Source organism: Falco cherrug, unplaced genomic scaffold (genome assembly GCF_023634085.1).
Source record: "Falco cherrug isolate bFalChe1 unplaced genomic scaffold, bFalChe1.pri scaffold_58, whole genome shotgun sequence".
NCBI lineage: Eukaryota > Metazoa > Chordata > Aves > Falconiformes > Falconidae > Falco > Falco cherrug.
Window position 1 is genome coordinate 48,508 of NW_026599496.1, and position 22,970 is coordinate 71,477.

General features: G+C 45.9%; 1 protein-coding gene and 1 long non-coding RNA gene across 2 annotated transcripts; both read right to left on the reverse strand.

Moving 5' to 3' along the window:
* Positions 1 to 1,309: 1,309 nt before the first annotated feature.
* On the reverse strand, positions 1,310 to 4,124 carry LOC129735213 (uncharacterized). Its single transcript, XR_008730608.1, has 3 exons — positions 3,365 to 4,124; positions 1,899 to 2,054; positions 1,310 to 1,477 (listed from the first exon to the last, which is right to left on the reverse strand). It is a non-coding gene; the product is annotated as an uncharacterized LOC129735213 (long non-coding RNA).
* A 1,876-nt stretch (positions 4,125 to 6,000) lies between these two features.
* On the reverse strand, positions 6,001 to 10,714 carry LOC129735193 (ankyrin repeat domain-containing protein 26-like). The gene is made up of 4 exons (XM_055700548.1): positions 10,588 to 10,714; positions 8,431 to 8,644; positions 6,073 to 6,256; positions 6,001 to 6,009 (listed from the first exon to the last, which is right to left on the reverse strand). Exons 1-4 carry the CDS (start codon positions 10,712 to 10,714, stop codon positions 6,001 to 6,003), a joined length of 534 nt encoding a protein of 177 aa, XP_055556523.1.
* Between the last annotated feature and the right edge of the window lie 12,256 nt (positions 10,715 to 22,970).

Here is a 22,970-nt window from a genome sequence, read left to right on the forward strand (position 1 = left end):
CCTTTCAGCAGATCATTCAAAGTTCTGTGGGAGTCGCAGCAGGCCGCTTCAGCTAGGTGGTTCGTCGACCCATCACGTCGGATCCTTAAACGTATCACGTCGGATCCTTAAACGTATCACGTCGGGGTCACCAATTTGCCGCGATTGAGAGACGGAGACCCGGTCAGGTGGAATCAGATCAGATCTGCTTTATTGTTCTTAACATGCTTCTTTTATAAGGCTGCATACATAGTCTAAGATTATCGTGCACAAAGCTCATTGGTTACATATTGCAAAAGTGATTACATATTGCAAAAGCTAAATTCCTTATTCGCTGTTCCTCTTCACTCTGCTTATTTCGTTTCCTAGGGTTACAAGTTCTGCTTCGGTACTTTCTATTGTATGCCTCAATCTTATGCTTGCTGACAGTTTCGGTTATAACCGGACCTACATCCTGTTTTGTATAACCACAGGCCCCAAGGTCGCAATGCCCTTGCGGCCTAAACCTCCACTAGTTGTATTGCGTTATGTTCTTTCTCTTGCAGTCCGTTCTTCATGAGTTCCCACAGACCTCCCTCAATTAGATAAGTTTCACTGGAGGTCTTAGACAAATCATTCCCTTCATGGGAGAACACGGATTCATCCAAAGCTTTCATGGGATCTTCCAGCAACCAGCAGGCAGGGGCTTGTGGAGGAATCTGATCTTTTGGAGTTCTTCAACATTTTATTCCCCTCAGCCATTACCTCCACCTCTTCTGTGTGGGCATTTACTTAGCCACATGCTGGTTTTCCTCCTCTTGGTGTTTTCTCAGCCACACCAGAGGAGAGCCGGCAGCTGTTTTGACTTTGTACTTCCATTTTCCCTCTACAGAAAAGGAGAAAAGGGGAAGGCTGTCCCTTGGCAACTGGCAGGCGCTGCTTGTTTCCCAAGCACTCGTTCATTTACCCAGCATTCCTTCAGTATGTTTTCCTGCAAGGCTTTTAAGCTCCCGCTACGCTGAAAACATACAGCAGCTCCTCCACACACGCACTGGAAACATCACGCATTTTAAACCTGCCCAGAAACCAAGGGGTCAGAAGATGACCACACAAAATCCAAGGAAGAACTGGGAACTGTGGCCTTGCTCGATGTGCTCAACTGATAGCAAACCACACTGGGAACTCTTCCCAACAGAGCCACTCCAGAACTTACACAAAGACACCCATCTAGCTTTTATTTGCTTCCTCCATGACCCCCAAACGATAAGGTACTCGCAGCCTGAATGGCAGGGATAACAGAAAATGATATGTAAGAACCTGACCAGAAGGTGCATGTGGTTCTCCTGGGTATTGGCTCGGTGCCTGGAGAATTTTCTGGGCTCACCTGTTGCAACAGTTCAGCCTTCTCCTCGTCCAGCTGAGCAACGCGCTCTTCAAGGTGGGATCTTGACTTCAAGTGCTCCTCCCACGTGCTGTGCAAGTCCTTGGATGTCAGAGCCAGCATGTTCTGCTTCTGCGTCTGTGAAAGCAACAGTGGCAGAAGAAAAAGTAAGGTGGCCGGAAAAGACAAGAGCGCAGGAGAATGCAGTAACTTACACAGAAACAGGCCTAAGCTCTCTTCTCCCCGTCCAAGACCTATGGCCAAGGTTGATGTGGAGTGTAAAACACACCTTAGGAACCATAACCAAGAACAGCAGCTGGAGCTGGTGGGAAGAAGGAATACTCTAGAAGCGACAGGATGAGGTTACAACTTTGGGGGATAAGATGACATGCACACACACACAGAATCACCCTACAGCTTTCCTGCAAAGCTCCTCTGGTTCCCTCTATACTTCAGTTTTCGTAAGAACACTGCAAAAGGTGGTGCAAAAGGACAACATTCGCTCCTACTTTCAACAGCTACACTCAGATTTATTCATATAGTTACAGACATTAAGTACCTTAGTTTTCAACTTTTTTTCCAACTCCTTTTGCAAGCGCAGCTTGTCTCTCTCCAGGTCACTGTGGTAGCGTGTAGTAACTTCAAGTGAAGCTTCTGGCATAGATTGCTTTTTAAGTGCATCAGCAAGCTCCTGCTGCAGTTGTCCAAACATGCCCTAACGAAACAGTTAAATTAGCATGAAGAAAGTTCTAAGAACATGAAATACGCCTTTAACTTACTTTGTTATACAATTAGACCTGTCTAGATTGAACCCAAAAGTATGAAATTTTGCCTGCCACCAGCAGGCATCTGCACAGATGATGACCTCTCATCATCTTTCTCAGCTGAGCACCTTTGACTATCAGCAGCTGTTCATGAGGATTTCTGTTTCCTAACACATAAAAAAGGCTCAGGTATTGTTCTTCCTTGAACAATACACAGGAACACACTGCAATCGGGTATTTTTTCCTAACAAAACCCAAAGAAATCTGTTGTGATCCAAGAGCCACAGTTTGACTGCAAATATTACTCCGGTGACTGAAGGCAGGACTTTGTGTTAGATTGTTCTTTGTTCTGTTTCTTCACTATACAAATACAATTAAATGAATACAAATATCTGAAAGCTCCTTTGAGATACACTTTAAGGGTATGTTGAATCACATCCTCTTGTAGTCTTCTTACTCAGCTCGTTTTAGAAATACTGATAGATTAGGTTTACAAAAATCTGGATAGCTCATATATATATATAGCTATATACATATACACACACACACTCTCTCACATGATCTTCAAAAGGAACCCATTATTTTGGTAGTAAGAATACAAAGCAAGTCACAGTTCACAATGATTGACAGTACTGCTGGAGTGTGGCTACACATCATAAAAGAGAAAGCTTAAGGTCACCGTCTGACATGAACTTTGAGGAACAGGCAGGCCCCTCAGAACCCTCAAAACACATACAGAAATCAACAGCTGGACATTACTAATACTCTTCAATCTTGATAGCAGCTTACAGAGAACCTATTTTTTCCCCTCTATAGAAGCTTCATATAAATCTATCCCCAACCACTTCACTTCTCTGTATCTTCATTTCTCAGCCCTCGTGTATTGGATGGTTCCTCCTTTTATACCACTCTCATTCATGTCATCAGTGCAATACTTACATCAAAACCATCCAATACTTAAGACTATTCTATAGGGCATAACATGGACTAAGGAAAATAGATGGAAAAAAGTTCTAGAGAAGAATCACCTTTCTTGATCAAAGCTTAGACTTGGATACCTTTTTTCTGTTCTCTGCTTAGATCTGAGGACTAATATCCCCGCTGCCAAAACTTTCCGCAATTCCGAGGGAAACATAACAAACCAGAACAAATCAGTATTCTTTGGTCCCATGCATGTAACTTGCACCGGATACATTGTAGGAACAAACTGATTTCAAGAATGGACAAACTTTAAATTGTTCTTTCTACGCATATACTTTACCTGTCTTTCTACTACGTCAGTCTCATATTTAAAGACTTGTTCCCTTAAATCAGTACACTTGGCATTTAAATCCTTGTTTCACTCTTCTATTAGATAAACTTGCTTTTCTGTATCAGCTCTAAGTTTGTTGAAAATGTCATTAAAACGGTCCTGCCCATAATCCACTATTTTTTCTTTCATGATCCTCTTGTTCTGCATCTCTTCCCATTGCTGATGGAGTAAAAAGGTTTTCACTCTGGAGCTGGGCCAATCGCTCCTGCAAGGACTCCTGTTTTATTACAGGTTCGCTTACTGGATCTTTCTCAAGTTGTCGAGCATGATCACATTCCTGTGCCCGACACTGGCCTTGACTTAATTCTTTTTTGTCATTTCTAAAAGCAAAGCTTTTTCTCTGAGCATTTGCTTCAACTGGTGAAGCTCATTTTCTAGCCTGTTAGCTTTGCTTTTAGCTTTACACAGCTGCAGAGACAAGCTCTTGTTGGTTTCTTGCACGTCAGAGAGGTCACGATGGAGCTCGACTTGCAAGCAAAGGCATTCATCACGTTCTCTGGGAAATCTTCGTTCAGCATTGCTTTTTGATGACAAATGAAGTTCAAGTTCTTGAACTGCAGCGTTCAGGGAGGAACGAAATGATTCAATTTCTGTCTCTAGTCTGTCTTTGCTTTTGTTTGTCTGCTCAAGTTTGGAAGTCAGCACTGCAGATTCTGTCTTTACTAAGTCCAGCTCCGCGTTGAACTGAAAAAACATTTGTCTTAATGCTTCCTTGTTCGGTTTAAGTTCCTTTCTGAGAGCTTCATTTTTTTCTTTCAAGGTCTCATTTTCCTTTAAATATTTTCCTTGTTCCTCCTGGTGCCTAAGTCTTACTTGAGTGAGTTCTAGCCTTAGCACAGCAATCTCATCTTGTAGTAACTGATTCTTGTACAACAGATCCTGTTCTCTATCAGTGCTGGATTCCTGAATGACAGGGAAAATGAATAAAGAGCCAATTGGGAAATGAATCTACAAAAAACCTGCAGCAATAAACTGCATTTTAACATTTCTAGTACTGAAGCATGACTTCAAAGATGAAGTTTCAGGCAATAAGCTACTCTGTGAACCCATGCACATGTACAATGTACGTACACAACGGAAGTGCAACATATCCTTAAAACCTAAATGAACATCCAAATACACAGTTTCGTTTTTTTCCCCCCCTTAAACCAGCAACCAAAGCTTTTAAAATGACAGCGCTTTCTTGTATGTGCATGCCTTTATAATACTGCCTTTAAGGTTGAATTAGTTGTGCTACAGATCTGGTAAAAACAAGGCTAGAAAGGGTAATTTCCTTCTCAAATGTCTTCTGAACACTTATCCTTTTGTATTACTGAAAGTTAGCTATAAGACTCAATCACCCCCGGAATGCAATAGTCCTGTATATTTCCTCTTTATTGTATGTATAACTTTTTTCCACTTAAACACATTCACCCTACATTTATTGGGCAGCACAGCCAAGAACAAAAAGGCTTCCAGGCACTGCACATTCTTTAGGAAATTCAGTAAACTCTTTTCAAGATCTTTTTTAATACAGTGTTTATGATTGCTTTTTCTCCTCCAGTTACTCTGACTCTTACAGAGAGTTGAATTCATTGCTGATAGTCGATCATAAAATTTTAGTTATGTGGAGGTGGCAAAGAAAGGCATACTTGAAGTAAGTTCAATAAGGGAATAACTAATTTAAAAAAAAAAAGCAATGGAAACACAAACACTGTCAAACAACTTTCTTCCTGGTCAACCTTGCCATAGGTAGCTAGGTGTTTCGCTGCTAGAAAGCCTAAAAAGCGATGACAAAATGTCTATGAAATGGAAAATAACAGATAGGTTAAGAAACGGGGTAAATAGTGTCTTCTATTAGTTTCCTACTTGCACAAGTAATTCAGGTACATACAGGAGTGATGCTGCTTTCCAGAACTTTTAGACATAAGAGAAAACAAGAAAGGTATTTACCCAGGTAAGTTACACGGGTAAACAGTAAATAAACCATCAAGAAACAGAAAAAGCTATGTAAGATTTATTATGACTTTAAAACAAACATGGTGAAATTTGATTTATTAGAAAAAAAATCTGCTTACCTCTGATTTTTTTCCTATAGATCTTCTTGTCTCTTCTTCTAGTTCCGTTTGTCTCCCAAGGTGGTTGTTCAAAATTCCTTCTTGAAGGGCTCTGGCCCTCTTTTCCTGAGAGAGCTGTCTCTGTGTTTCATCACGTTCCTCTTCAGCCTACAGTAATACAATAAAACTGCTTGCATCTTAAGAAAAAACAGAGCTAGCAATACATCTTCCCATTCTCCCTTGCATACTTGAAAACATTTTTGATTCCCCACCGTTATGATAATCCACCTATAAATAAATAAATTTAAATTTTCTTAGGAAAATTTAAGAAGGCAAAATACAGGATGTTTTGTAGTAATTCAAAAAAAGGTCAGGCTTTGCCTGAAATACAAATGAAACCTAAATTTTGAAAAAGGAAAAAAGGAATAATAAACTGCAAAGCAAAAAAAAAAAAAGAACAACCCAATTGTGAACCAACTGTACTCTACTGTTCTCAAAATTTGACAATTGTTATCCAGCGCCTCTTCCGTGAACAAAGCGCCTCCTTCTCTAGGCATACTGGAATACAATTGAAAAGAAGCAGAAAATAAGACAAAGAGTTTAATTCATTATTTAATATACCTGTTTCAAGAGCTTTCTCAGTGTTCTTAACTCCATTTCTGAATTCCTAGACTGTAACTCAAGTTTCTGTTTCTCCTCCATCTCTTTACAATATTGATCTTCTTTCCTTCGGAGGTCTTCTCTCCTTTTCTCACACAGCACTTCTACTCTGAGCCTCTTTTCTTCTTCTTGTTTCAAAGAACATCTGGGATTTAACGGAGTATTTGAGAAACAAAAGCACTGATATAAAAGTAGATATTCCACATGATGGAGTTGCAGAGACAACTCAAACCATAAAAAATGTTAAACGTTTTCAGAGTTCATATTTTTACTGTACTTTTCAACTTTTTAAAGAATTCTAACTTCATTCCATTGTGCATGGTATCAGTTGTACAAGATACAGAAAAAAAACTTTGAGTGATTTATCAGTTATTTGTAAGTTTGTATAGGGAAACACACACCAGTGTGCACACTTCTATAATAAAATTAAAAAAACCCATCTTCATATTACAGCCATTTTGTTGAAAAAGGAGTTTGTTGTCTCATCAGATCAAAGCATCGCAAACTTTTACTATGGTTAGTATACATTTTCTTAGTATACTGAGCATTGCCTACACATTACGGATTCAGTGACCAGAAGCAACACTGGTGAATCAGCACGCCACTTATCTGTGGCAGACCCAACAATTTTTCAGCAAGCCTTCTGTAAGTCTAAAACAACTGCTGACCACAGGCAGAACAAGCAGCTTCTGTTTACTCCAGAAGGATGTCAGTGTTCAAAACCAGATTCAGAAATGCATGGGGTTTAAGCTGAATACGATTAAAAACAGTTTTAAACCTCAGTTGGATCTACCTCTGGGAGAAACTACAGCAATTCCATTTTGAAGCTGACTTACAAGGAAAGCCTTATGGAAGGTCAGCTTCTTTACCAACTGAAACAATCAGCAATAAGCACTGACATGGTAAAAAACGGTCCATGGTGTGCCCACGGTACCCAAACAAGCAAGCAGCTTTGTGTTTGATCATTATTTTGACTATTTTTTCCCATATACTCGCAACAGTGAACAAAAAAATAAATTAAAAAAAATCGTCAACGTAAGGGAAGAACTGCCAATTGAAAGCCTGCTTTAGAAATTCTGCAAAACAAGAATCAACCACCACTAAAATTACTTGAAAGACTGACAGAAGCATTTGTATTTGAATGGTGTATATTGCAAGGAAAAAGCTTTACATGTAATTTCTAGTGTAATTTCGCAAAAAGTTGCGAATTAAAAATAAATTTAACGCTGCTTGGAGAATTCACTTAGAATGAAAATACTACTTCTTTATACTTGACAGATGCTTGAGGATTTTGAACACCTGCTGAAGTCAAACCCAGGCCAAGCTGGGACCGGCCTCGTCTTCCTCGTACTCCCCTCCCCCGCGCTGGGAGGCCCAACTCCCCCAGGCCCAGCTCCCGCAGCCTCCCCTCACAGGGCTGGTGCTCCTGCCCCCGGGCCAGCCCGGCATCTCCCTGCCGACCTCACACGGGCTGGGCAAGATCTCCTGGGCTGGGCGGCCAAAAACCGGACCCCGGGCTCGAGACACAGCTCAGCAAGCCCTGAGGAGGGGTGGGCACTCACTGCCCCCAGTGCCCTGGCACTGCTGCCCCCCATACAGCCCAGGCCGCTGTGGGCCGCCCCAGCTGCCAGCTCACGGTGGCTCCTGCTGAGCTCGCTCTCTGCCTGGGCCGCCTGGCCCTGCTGGGCCAGCTCCCCAGCCACGCCATCCCACCGGGGATCACCACGAGGAGATCTCCCCTCCCAGGCCAGGGCTCTGCAGTTGTCCTTGCTCAACTGCCTACGGTGCCTGCTGGCCACCCCTGTCGGACGTGATGTCAACAGCGATGAGAAACCTCACGCCTCCGGGTCTAGCTCAGGAGTGTGGGGAAAGGGGCAATCCCAAACTTGACCCTTCCAACAAACAAACAGGTAAGCAAACAAATGCTCTAAGCTCTGGTTTGACTTGCACTGGGTGGAGTTACCAGAAATCCTAGTATTATAGGCCAACTGAAGCTGCAAGGACAAAATGAAAAAAAACCAAACACCCAACCATCTCTCAAATCTCTCTTATAAATCTGATTTCCCCGTACACACTCTCTTGCTCTTTTCTTGCTAGAAAACAAAGTTAGAACAACATCCAGAAGACTGTACATGGAGCTGGTATCCGGACGTTTTTCCCCTCTCACATTATGTACTTCATAGCATAACTGGCCCACGGGATTCAAAAAACCCAAACCCAAAAGCCTGGAAACTTCTCATCCTGTTGCCTGCACCATCAGTGTCTTTCGGAACAAAACCACTACCAAGATAATACATTATCAGACCACAATTTACATACTTAAGGCTTTGGATATCCCTTTTCCATTCTGCTTCTTGGTGAGCCAACACGGATTTCAAATCTTGAGTCTTCTCCGCTCTGAACTGTGACTCCTCCCTTTCGTCTTCCAATTTCCTTACTTCTCTTGAGAGCGCTTTATACTGATTTTTCTGACGTTCTATTCTCCGTTCATATTCAAGAAGTATGTTTTGCATTTTCAACAAAGTAGCAGAACCTGTTTTGAGACAGAAAAGACACAAAGCTGCACAAATACTGCCCAATGGATAAGCTGTTCAGTGCTTTGCTGTATTAGGTGCAGGTGGCAGGTTAGTGGGAAGGTCCCTGTGAGAAGCCAGGGGTCGCCCCGTGCTGGACATGGACGGTTTCAATGGACCCACCGCAGGGCACAGCTGAGCCTCTCAGCCGTGCTGGCAGCTCCTCAGGAAAAACAAATGTAGGAAAGGGCGAAACCACCACACGGGCAGAGAAGGGGAAAAGCATGTGAAAACCAGCCCTGCAAACGAACACCCAGGTCAGCGAAGGAGGAGGGAGAGGTGCTGCTCCAGGTGCCAGAGCAGAGATTCCCCTGCAGCCCCGGAGAGAACCATGCTGGAGCAGATACCCACAGCGCAGTGCTGCGGAGGACCCCGTGCCAGAGCAGGCGGATCCTTCCCGAAGGACCTGCGACCCATGGAGGGCCCAGGCTGGAGGAGATTTTCCCCAAAGGACTGCAGCCTGGGGGAGGACTCACACTGGAGCAGGGAAAAGGGACGAGGAAGGAGCAGCAGAGAAACTGCTACGTCCCGACTGCCGACCGCAGCCTCCCCGCGCTGCCTGGGGAGGTGGCAGGGAAGGAGCGCGGCAGAGCTTGAGCAGGGGGGGTGCCGACGTGTCCTTCTCAGGTTTGGGGTCTTTGTTTCTCACTATCCAAATGTATTTTAATCCGTGGAGTCTGTTTTGCCAGTGACAGTCCCTGGGAAGTGACAGCCCTGCCTTCACACTGACCCACAAGCTTTTTCACCCCATTTTGTCAAGGACGGGCAGTGGCAGCACTGGGGGGGGAGTTTGGCCTTTGGCCAAGGTTAACACTTGCCTAATGAAATTTTAGCATAGTTTAAGAGCCCTAGTAAGTGATGCTTATGTTTATATAATGCCTTGTGCATATATGCAAGCATCTTATGACAGTTGAAATTTGTTATATATATGTACTTACTATTTTTAAGCAAAGCCATTATTTTGCTGTACTCTTTGTCATTAGCTGTTGAGGGGTGTGCTGGTTGTGGCTGGGATAGTGTTAATTTTCTTCGCAGTCGCTGGTACGGGGCCATGTTTTGCAGTTGTGCCGCAAACAGGGTTGGTAGCACGGGGATGTGTTCGTTACGGCCCAGCAGCGCTCACACAGAGCCAAGGCCTTTCCTGCTCCTCACCCCACCCCACCAGCGAGCAGGCTGGGGGTACGCAAGGAGCCGGGCCGGGACACGGCTGGGACAGCTGACCCCAGCTGACCCAAGGGATGTGCCATGCCATGCGGCATCATGCTCAGCATATAAAGCTGGGGGAGGACGAAGGAAGGGAGGGACATCCAGAGTGATGGCACTTTGTCTTCCCAAGTATTTGTTATGCGTGACGGAGCCCTGCTGTCCTGGAGGTGGCTGAACACCCGCCTGCCCATGGGATGTGCTGGATGAATTCCTTGCTTTGCTTTGCTTGCGTGCGTGGCTTTTGCTATTAACCTGTTTTCATGCCGACCCATGAGTTTTCTCACTTTTCCCTTTCCGATGCTCTCCCCCACCCCACTGGGGTGGAACAAGTGAGTGGCTGTGTGGTGCTTAGGTGTTTAGGTGTGGCTGGGCGTAAACCACATCAAGGGGATATAAAGAAGAAAAAGCTCTTGCTGACTTTTGATGACCGCATTAGAAGGAGCTGAACTGTACTTTGCAAGAAACTGCTTCTCCAGCTCTGACTAGACAGAGAACCAATGATAACGTAAGGCACATCGGCTGGTAATGCAGGCAACATCTCAGGTTAGGTGACAGTTTCACAGCTTTTGAGGGGGATCTCTAGTCACAAAGAGATACTATATCAAAATATGAAATTAAAATACTTAGGAGCGCATACAAAGAAATCATGTTTTAAGGGGAACTTGTAACAGCTGAAGACAGAGACTTGAAAACATACCCATATGAACCACACCAAGCTCTTCCAACAGCAGCATAGTCTCCTTGTAGGTTGAAGCTTCCAACCGGACATCCTCTGAAGTTGGGTCAGATGAGTGAGTTAAACCAGGGCCATCAGTTACTTCCATTGGTATGCTGACCTACAAAAAATACAGTACTTTCTGTAATTCCACTGTCTAGTATTACAGACCATTACAAATGCATGAATGATTCATTCTCTCCTTCACAGCCCACAGATTTGTATCAAATACAATAAAGCTGCATACCAGCAGCAATTTGTACATCTGGTTGATCACTACATAAACACTGCTCCCATCTACGTGATTAAAAGCTGATAGAGACTGTTTACCAAGAAACTAGTTTTACAGTACCTCGTTCCTTTCACTCCTGGGTGTTGCTGCAGGTCTAGAAAACAGAAATATATTTCAGTACTGAAATGCTTACTTTGCATTATGAATAATACCTACAGTAGCTTTGAAAACTTAATTGCAGAACTGAATTAAACTAAAATCTGGTATAGTAACTTTGCTAGATATAGTTCAAGACTGAAACAATTATTGTGTACTATTAATGTCTACTGGAAGGCTAATTTTTCCGCAAGATATTAAGCAAATAGTTGAAATAACTGTTCCCTAAACTTCACGCAAAGTGACAGAAATCTTACAGCTACAGACATGTAGCTATACGGTTATGTGCATTCCCTGTTTAATACCAGGGGTTTAGCTCTCTTCAGTACCGAGAATCCTTCTCCTACAGGTCAAAGAACTGTAATTTTGGATTCTCTGGTGTCCTGGGTCTGGCTGGGATGCAGTTTATTTTCTTCACAGCAGCCCACACAGGGCTGTGTGTTAGACTTCTGACCAAAACAGTGTTGATAACACACCAGATTTTTAGCTAGGGCTGAACAGTGTCAACAACTTGCTCTTTCTCACTTTGCCACAACCCACACAAGTAAGTTCAGGGTGGGCAAGAAGTCAGGAGGGTACGCAGCTGCAAGAGAAAAGGTGGAGTGGGGAGCAGGGCAAAAAATCCTGAGATACCTGCCGTGAAAAAACCTGAGATACCTCACCCTTTTTAAACACATGAAATACTTCTATGCCTGTGCACACACACTCATGTAATGAATCAGAATTTGTGCACGTGACCTTATTGTTAACTTGGCCAGCATGTTCAAAAGCACTCTAAACAAAAGTGAACTGTTTGTCAACACAAAGCGCATCAGGCAGTCACAGGAAAGAACAAGAAAGAACAAGAAAGAACATCAGGCGGTCACATGAAAGAACAAGAATCTTCATATGCATCAGGTTTACAAAAAACCAAAACACACAACAAAAACCCAAACTTGCCTCTAGCTCTCAGGCCAATTTTTATCATTAAGTAAGTTTTATTTTCAACATTCCTTACATGCATACCTTCCTTCATCCTCAGATGTTTCACTGGAAGTGCTCTCATCCGGTACTTGACCATGATTGCCACTGGAAGAGCTCATCTGCTGATGAGCCCTCTGCTTTGAAGGCTGTCTTTTACCTTTCTTTGCAACTTTGGCATTCAGGGCAATTTTACTGCATTACACAGAAAGAAAGAAAGAAATCACCAAGTTACTAGGTTTATAAAAAATATTTCTGTGAAACAGACATTAAGATGATGTCCAGAAACAACTGAGACAAAAAATATCTATGATAAAATCACAGACTTGACTGTAAAGATCATGGAATATGCCCAAGTATTTAAAACCCTTCCCCTAGGAGTGCGGGGGACACGTGGAATCTGAGCTAGATCCAGGTTAAGCTGGACTATACCCAATAGCCACGTTACAGAAAGCACCTAGAGCAGAGATTCCTTTGAAGGACAGACAGAAAAAGCTCCTGCTTAGGTCTGCATAAAAATATGTGTGCCTTCTTTAGACTTTTGAGATTGGTTTGGTAATATCATCTTTTCCCCTCTCCTGACAAAGGGCATATTAACTTAATGAAAAGGAAAACACCAACTGCACGGAGATCACTAAAATCACCTAGAAAAGGGAGTAGTAGCAAACCCCAAGTTCCTACTTTTCTTTTCTAGGTGGCCATTTCCTACAAAAATAACTGCTTTTTCCAGTCTTCAGTTCTGGTTTTGAAGATGCATTTTACCTCAGTGTTAACATGGAAATCACAGGAATTTAGGTGGGGGTTTTCTTTTGGTTTCCCCTTTTCTTTTTTTAGAGCAGGCCATAAATTTGAACCTCCATCGTGCGCTTCATTTTGTCAAAAAAGGATTTTTCTTCATTTTTTGAGAAGCAGTGGACTGCTCACTATGGCTTTCACCACTGAGGAAACTACTTCAACTACCACAGTATCAGAAAACCTAAGACACTTACATAGTACTACAAATAAGAATTAGAGATTGCTGCGGGCATTTCGGGCGAGCGAGAGTCAGATTCAAATACTCACAGAGTTCAAGATCTGATCCGTTTATTGTACAAACCAGGCAGACTTTTATAAGGCATTCTATAAGCGTGCAATAATGTGGTTGGCTATTTTACAAGCGTATAATAATATGATTGGTTAACAATTGTTTACTGGGAAGATTTCTGTTTCTGCTTGTTCTGGCATGTAGGCTCCTTTCTGCGGTTTCCCAGCTCCTCTTATCACGTCCCGTTGGCCTTGGTTTTGAGCAAACATCTGCAATTTGCTCCTTTTTCTTCATCCCACTGTTCTGGCCGTAACCTTGTCTTATTTCTTCAGTATTTTTCCACTTGCTTCAGAGTTCAGTATAATCATTCAATACAGCAAGAGCCCCAACACCTCCCCCTTTCTTTTTAAATACAGCATTAATACTGCGTTCCACACAGCTCTGAAAACATTGTAAAAGGCAAGGCACTAAAAGTAACAAAAGAATAACAAACAACAATATAGACAGACCTTGTTTCAATAAATCCCTCAACCACCCTCAATTCTTGTTGAGGTAAATAAATTGATACATTTAAACGGTAAATCAACTGTACATATTTTTAACAAGTGTAGTATTCCACCAGGTACAGTTATCTCCAAGGCCATGATTCATGTCATTATACTTCTTACCTAACCAACCCCAATATGATTGATTTATAGCCGTATAGTTTACTCCCAAAGGCTCAAAAGCTAGTTCAAAGCAGAAACGCATTTCTTGTAGGTGACATCTGAAGCACTTTTTTTTTTCTTTTTTTTTCCTTTTTTTTTCTTTTTTCTTTTTTTTTTCTTTCTTTTTTTCTTTTTTTTTTTCCTTTTTTTTTCTTTCTTTTTTTTTTTCTTTTTTCTTTTTTTTTTCCTTTTTTTTTCTTTCTTTTTTTTTCTTTCTTTTTTTTTCTTTTTTTTTTTTCCTTTTTTTCTTTCTTTTTTTTCTTTTTTCTTTTTTTTCCTTTTTTTTCTTTCTTTTTTTTTCTTTCTTTTTTTTTCTTTTTTTTTTCTTTCTTTTTTTTTCTTTTTTTTCATTTTTTTTCTTTCTTTTTTTCTTTCTTTTTTTTTCTTTTTTTTTTCTTTCTTTTTTTTTCTTTTTTTTTCATTTTTTTTTCTTTCTTTTTTTTCTTTCTTTTTTTTTTCTTTTTTTTTCTTTTTTCTTTCTTTTTTTTCTTTTTTTTTTCTCTTTTTTTTTTTCTTTTTTCTTTTTTTTTTTTTCCTTCTTTTTTTTTTTTTTTTTTTTTTTTGGGGGGGGTGGGTTTGTAATCAAGTCCGTATTTTTCCTTGAGAAGCTTAAGCTGTTCCTCTTGTTTCAGGAGAGTTTCCAACTCTGATTTGTCGAATAGGTCCGTATTTCCCAAAAATATCATACATTTCCTCCGCTGTGATTTTATACGGCAGGTTCCGAATATAAAGGATCCGATTGACCTCTGGGGGCAGCCAGATGTTAGCTCGCTTGGCCGCTTGCATCGCCATGGCGCCGATCGGAGGGGGGGGGGGGGTGGAGGGGGGGGTGCCGCCTCGGAGAGAAACCGCGGCCGGGACGGGGCCTGCCGGGCCGCACGCCGCCGCTCGCCGCTTGTTCCTTTTCAGGACACCAGGGTGGTAATTGCGCGACCATACCCCGTACAGCTCGATACGTGCGAGCCAAAGTCTTTACCCCCTTAGTCCCAACTTGCACAGATTCCCATAAGTCCTCTCCTACTTTCTTCCATGTTTCATTATTATATACATCTTGCGTAGAAGCAAGGTAACCACGGCGGCGACTCCAACATAGCAGATCAACTACTGCCTGCCGTGAGACTGGCGTTTCAGTTTTTTCTGCCAGTTTCATCAAACTGTCTACGATTGCTTTTTCCACCACTGACGCAGTGATTCCCATCCTGCTTAAATTTCCTGACTCACCGGTCAGCCGTGCACGTTCCGCCTTTCTTCGGGCGCCCAGCTCTCTCTCGCTGGCAGCAGGATCCTCGCCGGCTCCGCAGCTCGTAACACGATCCTTAATGAATCCTCCTGACCTTTTAACCGATCCTGTCGACCCTCATCGGATCACGTCGGGGGTCACCAGATGCTGCGGGCATTTCGGGCGAGCGAGAGTCAGATTCAAATACTCACAGAGTTCAAGATCTGATCCGTTTATTGTACAAACCAGGTAGACTTTTATAAGGCATTCTATAAGCGTGCAATAATGTGATTGGCTATTTTACAAGCGTATAATAATATGATTGGTTAACAATTGTTTACTGGGAAGATTTCTGTTTCTGCTTGTTCTGGCACGTAGGCTCCTTTCTGCGGTTTCCCAGCTCCTCTTATCACGTCCCGTTGGCCTTGGTTTTATGCCAACATCTGCAATTTGCTCCTTTTTCTTCATCCCACTGTTCTGGCCGTAACCTCGTCTTATCTCTTCAGTATTTTTCCACTTGCTTCAGAGTTCAGTATAATCATTCAATACAGCAAGAGCCCCAACACTTTACATGTTAGAGATGTATTCCTCGTGATTCTGCTCCACGCACAAGAAAAAGCCCAGTTTGCCTTTGCCTGGAGTAGGACTCAGTATGTTTTCAAACAGTTTTCTGCAAGGATACAAACACTGCCCCACTATCGCTCACAATGCTCTGGCCACAGCCTTAGCACAGATCACCATTCCACCTGGCCTCACAGTGTATCGATACATCGATGGCATCCTCAGCGGGGCAGAAGGGCCAGAAAGCATTACAGGTGCAATGAAAAACATTTGGGCAACACTAATCAAGTTGGGACTGGAAGTCCCAGAGTCAAAGTGCCAAGGGCCAGCACGAGAAGTTAAATTCCAAGGAGTCTACCAGAGGTTGCAGGAGCTGCCTCTCTTCCACCAGACACACTGGAAAAGAACGAATCTGGGCACAGTCCATCCAGTACGCTGGAACTACAACAAGTTCAAGGGACTGTGAAGTACTGGCGTAACCATATTCCTGCCTTTTCTGCCATTGCTTGTCCCTGGTAGAATTTGTTATAAAAGGGAAAATCATGGCAGTGGACATCTCATCAGCTCTGTGGTACCATCAAGTCCCCCTTCCTGCAGGAGCATAACAGAGCCTGGCCGCAGGGTCTCCACTCCGCTCCAGCCCCCGTTACTCCTGTCAGCACGTGCTGAGGTTGCAGGCTGCGCTGCTTAGGGAGCCGTGGCAGCACACATTTAGGATGGTGAATGCCGGCCATCCTGAAAGCAACAGCTGTCTCTTACCCTAAAAAGCTTCCTGTAATACTATGCTTCTCTGAGGTCCCAGTTTTCTCGAATTGCCCCCACCCCAAAGCAATTTCCCCACAGGGTCCCTAAGCAAGGCAGTGGAGGAGTGGCTCTCTCAAACTCCCTCCCAGCCCTGCCCTGGCTGAAAGAAGGCAGAAAGAAGCCTTCAAATGAGGGAAGTTCTGGCTGCAAGAGAATACAAGCTGACCAGGTCTTGGGATCCACTGACATCAACAGAAATTTAGGTGAAAACTCCCCTTTCACATGAAACTCGACTCCCCAAACAAAAAACAGTTGTGATGGGAAACTATGGTGGGGGTGGGAAATCAGTGCTGGGGGCAGGAAAGCATCAGCAGGATGGGAAACCATTGAAATGGGAAGTTGTTCTGTCATTAAGTCAAACTGTCACAACGCTGGCTGACCCAGGTGCTGGCGGAATGATCGCCGTGGAGATGGAACCCCAGAACACTGTTTGCCCCAACAAACGCCACGCTGGCCAACTGCCGCGGCATAGAGCAGCACGCTCCTCGGGGTGCTCCTGCCTTCCGGGTAACCCCCAACCAGCTGTGCCGGCCAGCATCGCACCCCATCACCCCCCTTCGCTTCTGCCAACAGAGAGGTTCCCCCTCCAGCTGCCGACAGGACCAGAGGTGCCCAGCACAAGCTTCACCACTCTGACCATGCCGCCACCGGTCACTGCTGGTGTGCTGCCCTCTGTCCCAGGGCTGCTGATCACCATTCGGCCTTCCCAGCTCCACACCATCACCCACCAGCCCGCCCAGGCAACCTGGCAGGGTGTGCAGGGGCCCCTGGGGGACTCGGGGCAGGTTGTGCAGCTGCCACACGTGCTGCAGCTCCCCAGCGGTGTGCAGCTGCCCCCTCTGCCTGCTCCTTGTCCCCCTGCCTATGGCCGGGGACAGCAAGTGGTGATGGGGACACTTGTGCCCCACCAGCCAGTGGGGCTGGGCCCATGGGACGTGGGCCAGGGGCAGCCCCTCTACCCTACGGGCTGCACTGTGCTGAACGTCCCTGCCCATGCTGGGCCCCTGCCACCCCCAACACCCTGCAGCTCAGCACTGCGTGCAGGTCTCCCCTGTGCTCCACACCCATCCTGGCAGCGCCCAGAAGCTGTTGGAGGCCTTTAACAACGACGTGGTGGCCAGTGAGGATGGCATCCCTGCTGCCACCTCCTGCCAGCCCGCCCTGGATATGCTCTCTGGCAGAAGCAGGACCAAGCACCAAGGTGAGGTCTGCAGGGTGGCAGAGCCCATAGGGGGGTGACCTGCACCAAGGAAGGCTTGCATCACCCTGGGGGTGGCTTGGCTTCGTCTGCTTTTTCAGAAGTGGTGACCACCCTGGCAAGCCCAGAGAATCTCCTGGACCTGCCCGAGCTGGGGCCAGATGCCTTCAATGAGGCCTCTCCTGAGCTGGCAGAGGACAATCTGCAGTTTCAGGATGAGCATTCGGCCACCATGGACAGCAGTGACCTGCTCACCTGGCTCTACAGCATCCTGGAGCTCTCTGAAGTTCTCAGTGGCTCCTCCTTGACCACCATCCTCAACAAGCTCCCGGAGCTCTCACAGTACGTGGCAAAGGGTGGCTGCTCTAAGGAGCAATCACTGGCGGCAGGGCTGGGGGACAGCGAGGACACCAACCATGGTGTCCCTGATGTCCCTGTCTTGACCACCACCCTCAACAGGATCCCTGACCTCTTAAGAGTGCATGATGGAGGGCGACTGTCCCAAGGACCAAGTGGTGGCTGCAATGCAGGAGGACACCAACCCCTCCTGGCAGAGGGTGGCAACATCCCCCTTGCTGGACGCCAAAGGCAAGCAGGGTGGGCTGGCAGCGGTCTTCCCCACCCGGCTGCCAGAGAGTCCCATGGAGCCCTCTCAGGAGGGTCCTACGGACACTTCAGAGGAGAGCCCCTTGAAGGGATGCTCAGAGGGTCCCCACCAGGGTCTCCCAGAGAGTCCTCAGCAGATCCTGCTGAATAGTCCCCTGGCCAGCCCCCCGACTGCACCCCAGCATCATCCGCCCCGCATGGCCCAGCTGGTGGAGGAGGTGCTGCGGAGGCAGCCCCGGGTCATTCTGACCCACTTGCCACCACCACCGGGCATCTCCTCCTGCCGGGTGGTGCCCAGATCAGGCAAGGCTGCTGGCAAACAGGCCAAGTGCCCCACACTGGCTGACACCCTCAGGATGCCAGAGACGTCCCCACAGGGCAGCATGCCACCCAAGAAGAGGAAGAAGATGGTGGTGTGCCCAGTGGCAAAAAGCTCCAAAACCCTCTGGGAGGGGAAGCCGGACAGGGATGCCACGGCGGTGGGCTGTAGTGGGGAGCAGGGGGGCAGCAGCAAGCAGAGGGCATCCAATAGTGACTATGTGCCCACCAAGCGAGCCAGAACCCTGAGGAACACCAGGAGACAAGGTGCTCCACGCTGCCCCAGTCGCCGTTGATATATTGATAGAGAAGGTGTGGAGCACAGATCCCTCTGACCCACCCACTGCAACCCCAGCCCTCTACCAGATCTGTCTGTCTTAATTCATTAAAGGCTTGATGTTCCTTGCACAGTGCCTCTGCCTGCGGTCATTCACGCAGCGGGAGATGAGGGTTAATGCAGCCCCTGCCACATGCAGAGATCTGACGCTCCACCTTCCCCTCTGTCGAGGTGACACCTCCACCGAGCTGACCCACTCTCTAGAGTATTTACAAATGAAGGGACTTCTCATCAAGGGAGGCAGCCTTGGCAGGGGTGAGAAAAAAAGACCAGGTAGCGAAAAGAGCACCGTTATCTAAGTTGCGCAGGAGGAAGACTTCCAATGAGGAAAGTTCTGGCTGCAAGAGAACACAAGCTGATCAGGTCTTGGGATCCACTGACATCAACAGAAAATGAGTTTAAAGTAGGACAAAGATAATTGTGGTAGTGGGAGATGGTGACCTCTAACTGAAATAGTTCTGCCCCAAAGAGGCCAAAATCCCGCTTGGGGAGCATGCGTAGTCCGTAAAACACTTCAGCAGTGCTACTGAGGATGCGTACGCGTTTGCATTAGAAGCCAGAAACCAGTCACCAAACCTGTGTATGACACATGACTATGCAACGTGCGGCGCTCTGAGAAAGGCCCTGAACCCCTTCTCAGTGTTCCAACTGGACCTAAAAACTTTGCATGTACTTTTTAATCGCTGCCCCCAAAGCGATTTCCCCGCAGGCTCAGTAAGCAAGGTGGTGGCGGAGTGGCTCTCTCAGACCCCCTGCCAGCCCTGCCCTGGGCGCCGGTGCCTCCGGCCCTGCCCCAGCAGACGTTGCTGTGCTGATGGAGGGGCTCCCTCCCTCTCCACTGCACTTGCAAAGGGAGTGGCTGGCTCACCCTTTGCTGCCCACGCAGCCAGCCCTCACCTTTAGCTGCTGTCATTCCCAGGGGCGCCGGCTCTCTCCCAGCACCCTCACACCTTCTCCCTGCAACACCGCGAGAGAAGCGCTCGCCAGGCACACGGGTGCCGTCACTGCCCTGCGCAGCTGGGCACCCCAGACTGGCCCTGCCTGACTGCCTCCCTCACCAAGCACCTCCACCTCCACAGTCTCAAGCCCCATCCCTTTAGACGGAAAGGGGGTCACTTTATTGAGAAGTAACTGTTCCTCATGAGGAACACAGTCTCTTCAGGAGGCAAAATACTTCAGTAGCGTTTAGAAACAAAGCTGGGGCATTTGGGAGGGCACCTCATCACTACTCCAAACAATGTGACCTTCGTGGAGAAAAGCTGAAGAGCTAGACAGTTTCCAGAGGACAGCAAAACCTGACCTGCTGAGAGCTTAGGACAGTGCACGTCATGTTCTTCTTCACACTTGGTGCACGTTTGACAAGCTGCGAGATGATGGTAAATTACTTCCTTCAGAGAGGACAGCAAGACACTGTTGCCAACTCAGCTTAGGTTTTTTTGGTTTTTTCTGGTTGGCCAAGCAAAGAAACGGAGGCAGTTTCAAAGTGCGCAGAAGCACAGCTGCAGACATAATTTCTGCTGTCACGCAGGCAGCAGGAGTGAACTTCATCCCTTTGGGTCCTTTTGAGAACACCAAGCACCCAGATGGTGCTGAAGGATGTTTTTTTACATAGGGGACCCTCGGAGAGAAGCAGACATGTCCAGTTTTATTCCCTGGGAAAATGCCCTGACACTGTCCTGCCCCTCAGGTGGCAGTAGGACAATTAAACGTATTAGTAAGCATGGGCTGATTCCTGGCCCACCATGATTCGAACAGCAGCCCACAAATCCCTCAACTAGTTTTGTTCTGCCTGTACTTACGACAGCTACATTGCTCTCTGTTGTGGGGGAAAGCAGATGACACAGCTTGCCCCTTTGATGCGCAGGGCTGTGTTTCAAAGGACTACGACAAGCCCAGAAATGCACAGCACAGTACGGCTTACGAATCAAGTCAGTATTGCATCACAAACCATAATGCATGTGTCTGTCTGAGAAAACGGGGTTTATGTAGGCACGTGGGAAGTGGGTCTCTTGCTCAAAACCCAGAAAATCCTGTTTAGAAAAATTCATATACTGAAACAATAAGGCAACATACTTCTGGATTTCTCTCTAAATCCCCACGGAGATGTAATTCCCTCACTGCCATGTGAGATCATACAGCTTGAGGCACTTTTCATGTAAAGCCAAGAAAGCTCAGCTCAGAAGGCAAAGATCCTTCTTAAGGGAATGGATCATCTGTAACTACAAGACACCTTCCCGCCCACTGAAACATAGCAGCAGAGTTAAAAGCAGTTTTTAAATTCCAAGTGGAGACATTCAAAGTTTGAAAACTACAGGACATTCTCTTCCTAGCACAAAATAATCAACTTTTTCCCACTTCTCTGCAAACCTTAACCCCAGTGCTTTGTATTTTTCACGCTACAGCACAGAAAGCCAGTACCCACAGTTGCACAAGGACTTCCACTGCCAGTGTGCAAAGCATTGAGGAGTCTGGGCTCAGTCTTGGCAGTACAGGAGTGATCCACCTCAAATGCACTGCACAGCCTGCATCTGGGAGTATCACAGGTCAAATAGTTAATCACTGCTTTTCCTCCCAGTAACAATAAAAATAGAAAAAAAAAAGAAAATCTCCCTACTTCCACGGCTCTTCCTTACAGGCTAGAGGTTTATGGAAGTGATGACCCATTTCACCCAACATACAAGACACCTTTTGAACAATTTTCAGAGCTGTCCAAAAACCCCCAGATCTTACACAACAATCAGTCCAAAGAAAGTACAGAGGTCTCTGCGCTACTGGACACATGCAGGAACACTTGTGTTTACTGGACACCATTGTAAAGGGAAAAGGCATTACACCAGCGTACCAGACCCTTGCCCAAAAGACTTTTCAAACCACCTGTTTGTTGACGCAGTCACTGCACTTCAACCCTTCCACCCACGACAACATCCTCTCAGGGGGCAGACTTGCCTGCTCTTGATCACAGAATCAGTCAGCAGAGATCATATTGAACCAAGCTAAAAACCAGGCCCAGTCTCTACGTTCACGGTTGGGATACACGGCTCCTATCACAGGGCACACACGGCGGTCCCACCTGAGTTACGTATCTGAAGTTGCATTTCCCATGGGTCAAATATTCCTCTTCAGATCTGCCTTGAAACTGAGGGCTCATGGTCAGTGAGAAGAAGAGAGTTCCTTGCCTCCTGTGCAGTCAGGTCATGTTCCCCTGCTAAAAGCAGCCTACTCATTTGTGTACAATCTGTTAAAAGAATAAAACCAAGTCTGAAGGTTATTCATTTGCTTCCTTAACATCCTACCATTTGCAGCATCCAGCCCGCAGAAGACGACTTCTGACAGAGCAACTTCTCCAAGCAACCTGCTATAAAAGGCAGGTCAACAGAATCACCAACAGCCAGGTCTGTACCCTCAGGGAGAGACTTTCAAAGCCCTTTGGAGGATTGCACTGGATCTGCGTGCTTTAGACCCCACTGCGTGGATTTACTGTTTTACTGGCAAAGGTTTTATGTACCACACATGAACATCTTCAAAACACCTACTGTAATGATCTCATGCATAAACAGACACAATGATTCTCTAATATCACACAGGAAGAACTCAATGGATGCTCCTACCAAGGCAGTGGCTCCCTTCTGTAGCCACTGAACAAGCAAAAGGATGGATCAGAACGACATTATGAAGCTCTGAAGCAAAATTTCTCTCTTCCTTTAGCTGTAATTTAGAGCTTCATTGAGTGCTGAAGAGTGTCAGCCTGACAGCTCTGAAGCGTGAAGCGCTTGATCCTCTGTGCCAGAACCACACCGGCACTGGCCACACAAGCTGCCTGCGTACTCACAGGGTCAGGGTCAGGGTCAGGGTCTTTACTGCCCTGCCACCGCAACACAGAAGTGAGGAAAGTAAAATGGAGATAGAAGTGTTCTTTCTCCACATAGTTGATGCTGGCAGCTTCTTGCCTCCAGCATTCCTGCACCTCAGGAGCTTGGGAAATGACAACAAATGTGAAACTTCCTGAAAATAATTTGCCTGACACACCACAGTGTAACACTTCCGTATGCCCACACCACACTTCTGGCTCCCAGCTGCTCTCCCGTGCTTCCCTCTAGCTACCTTTGAGGCACCTTTTCCATCTCCTCAGATCTGGCCAGCTGAAGAACACCCAACTCATGGCTCTAACATTCTTCCCCTTCCTCTCAACATCTTCCTGGTGGTCTCAGCTTTCTGCCCTCCAGATTAGGGGTTTATCATAACA

Excerpts from the sequence above, each read along its gene's own strand:
- LOC129735193 (XM_055700548.1), bottom strand. The coding sequence starts at position 10,714 with ATGGAAGTAACTGATGGCCCTGGTTTAACTCACTCATCTGACCCAACT. Across the intron at positions 8,645-10,587 it reads GCTTGGTGTGGTTCATATGG|GTTCTGCTACTTTGTTGAAA; the intron begins GTATGTTTTCAA and ends GTCTCAAAACAG. Across the intron at positions 6,257-8,430 it reads AGGGATATCCAAAGCCTTAA|ATGTTCTTTGAAACAAGAAG; the intron begins GTATGTAAATTG and ends GTTAAATCCCAG.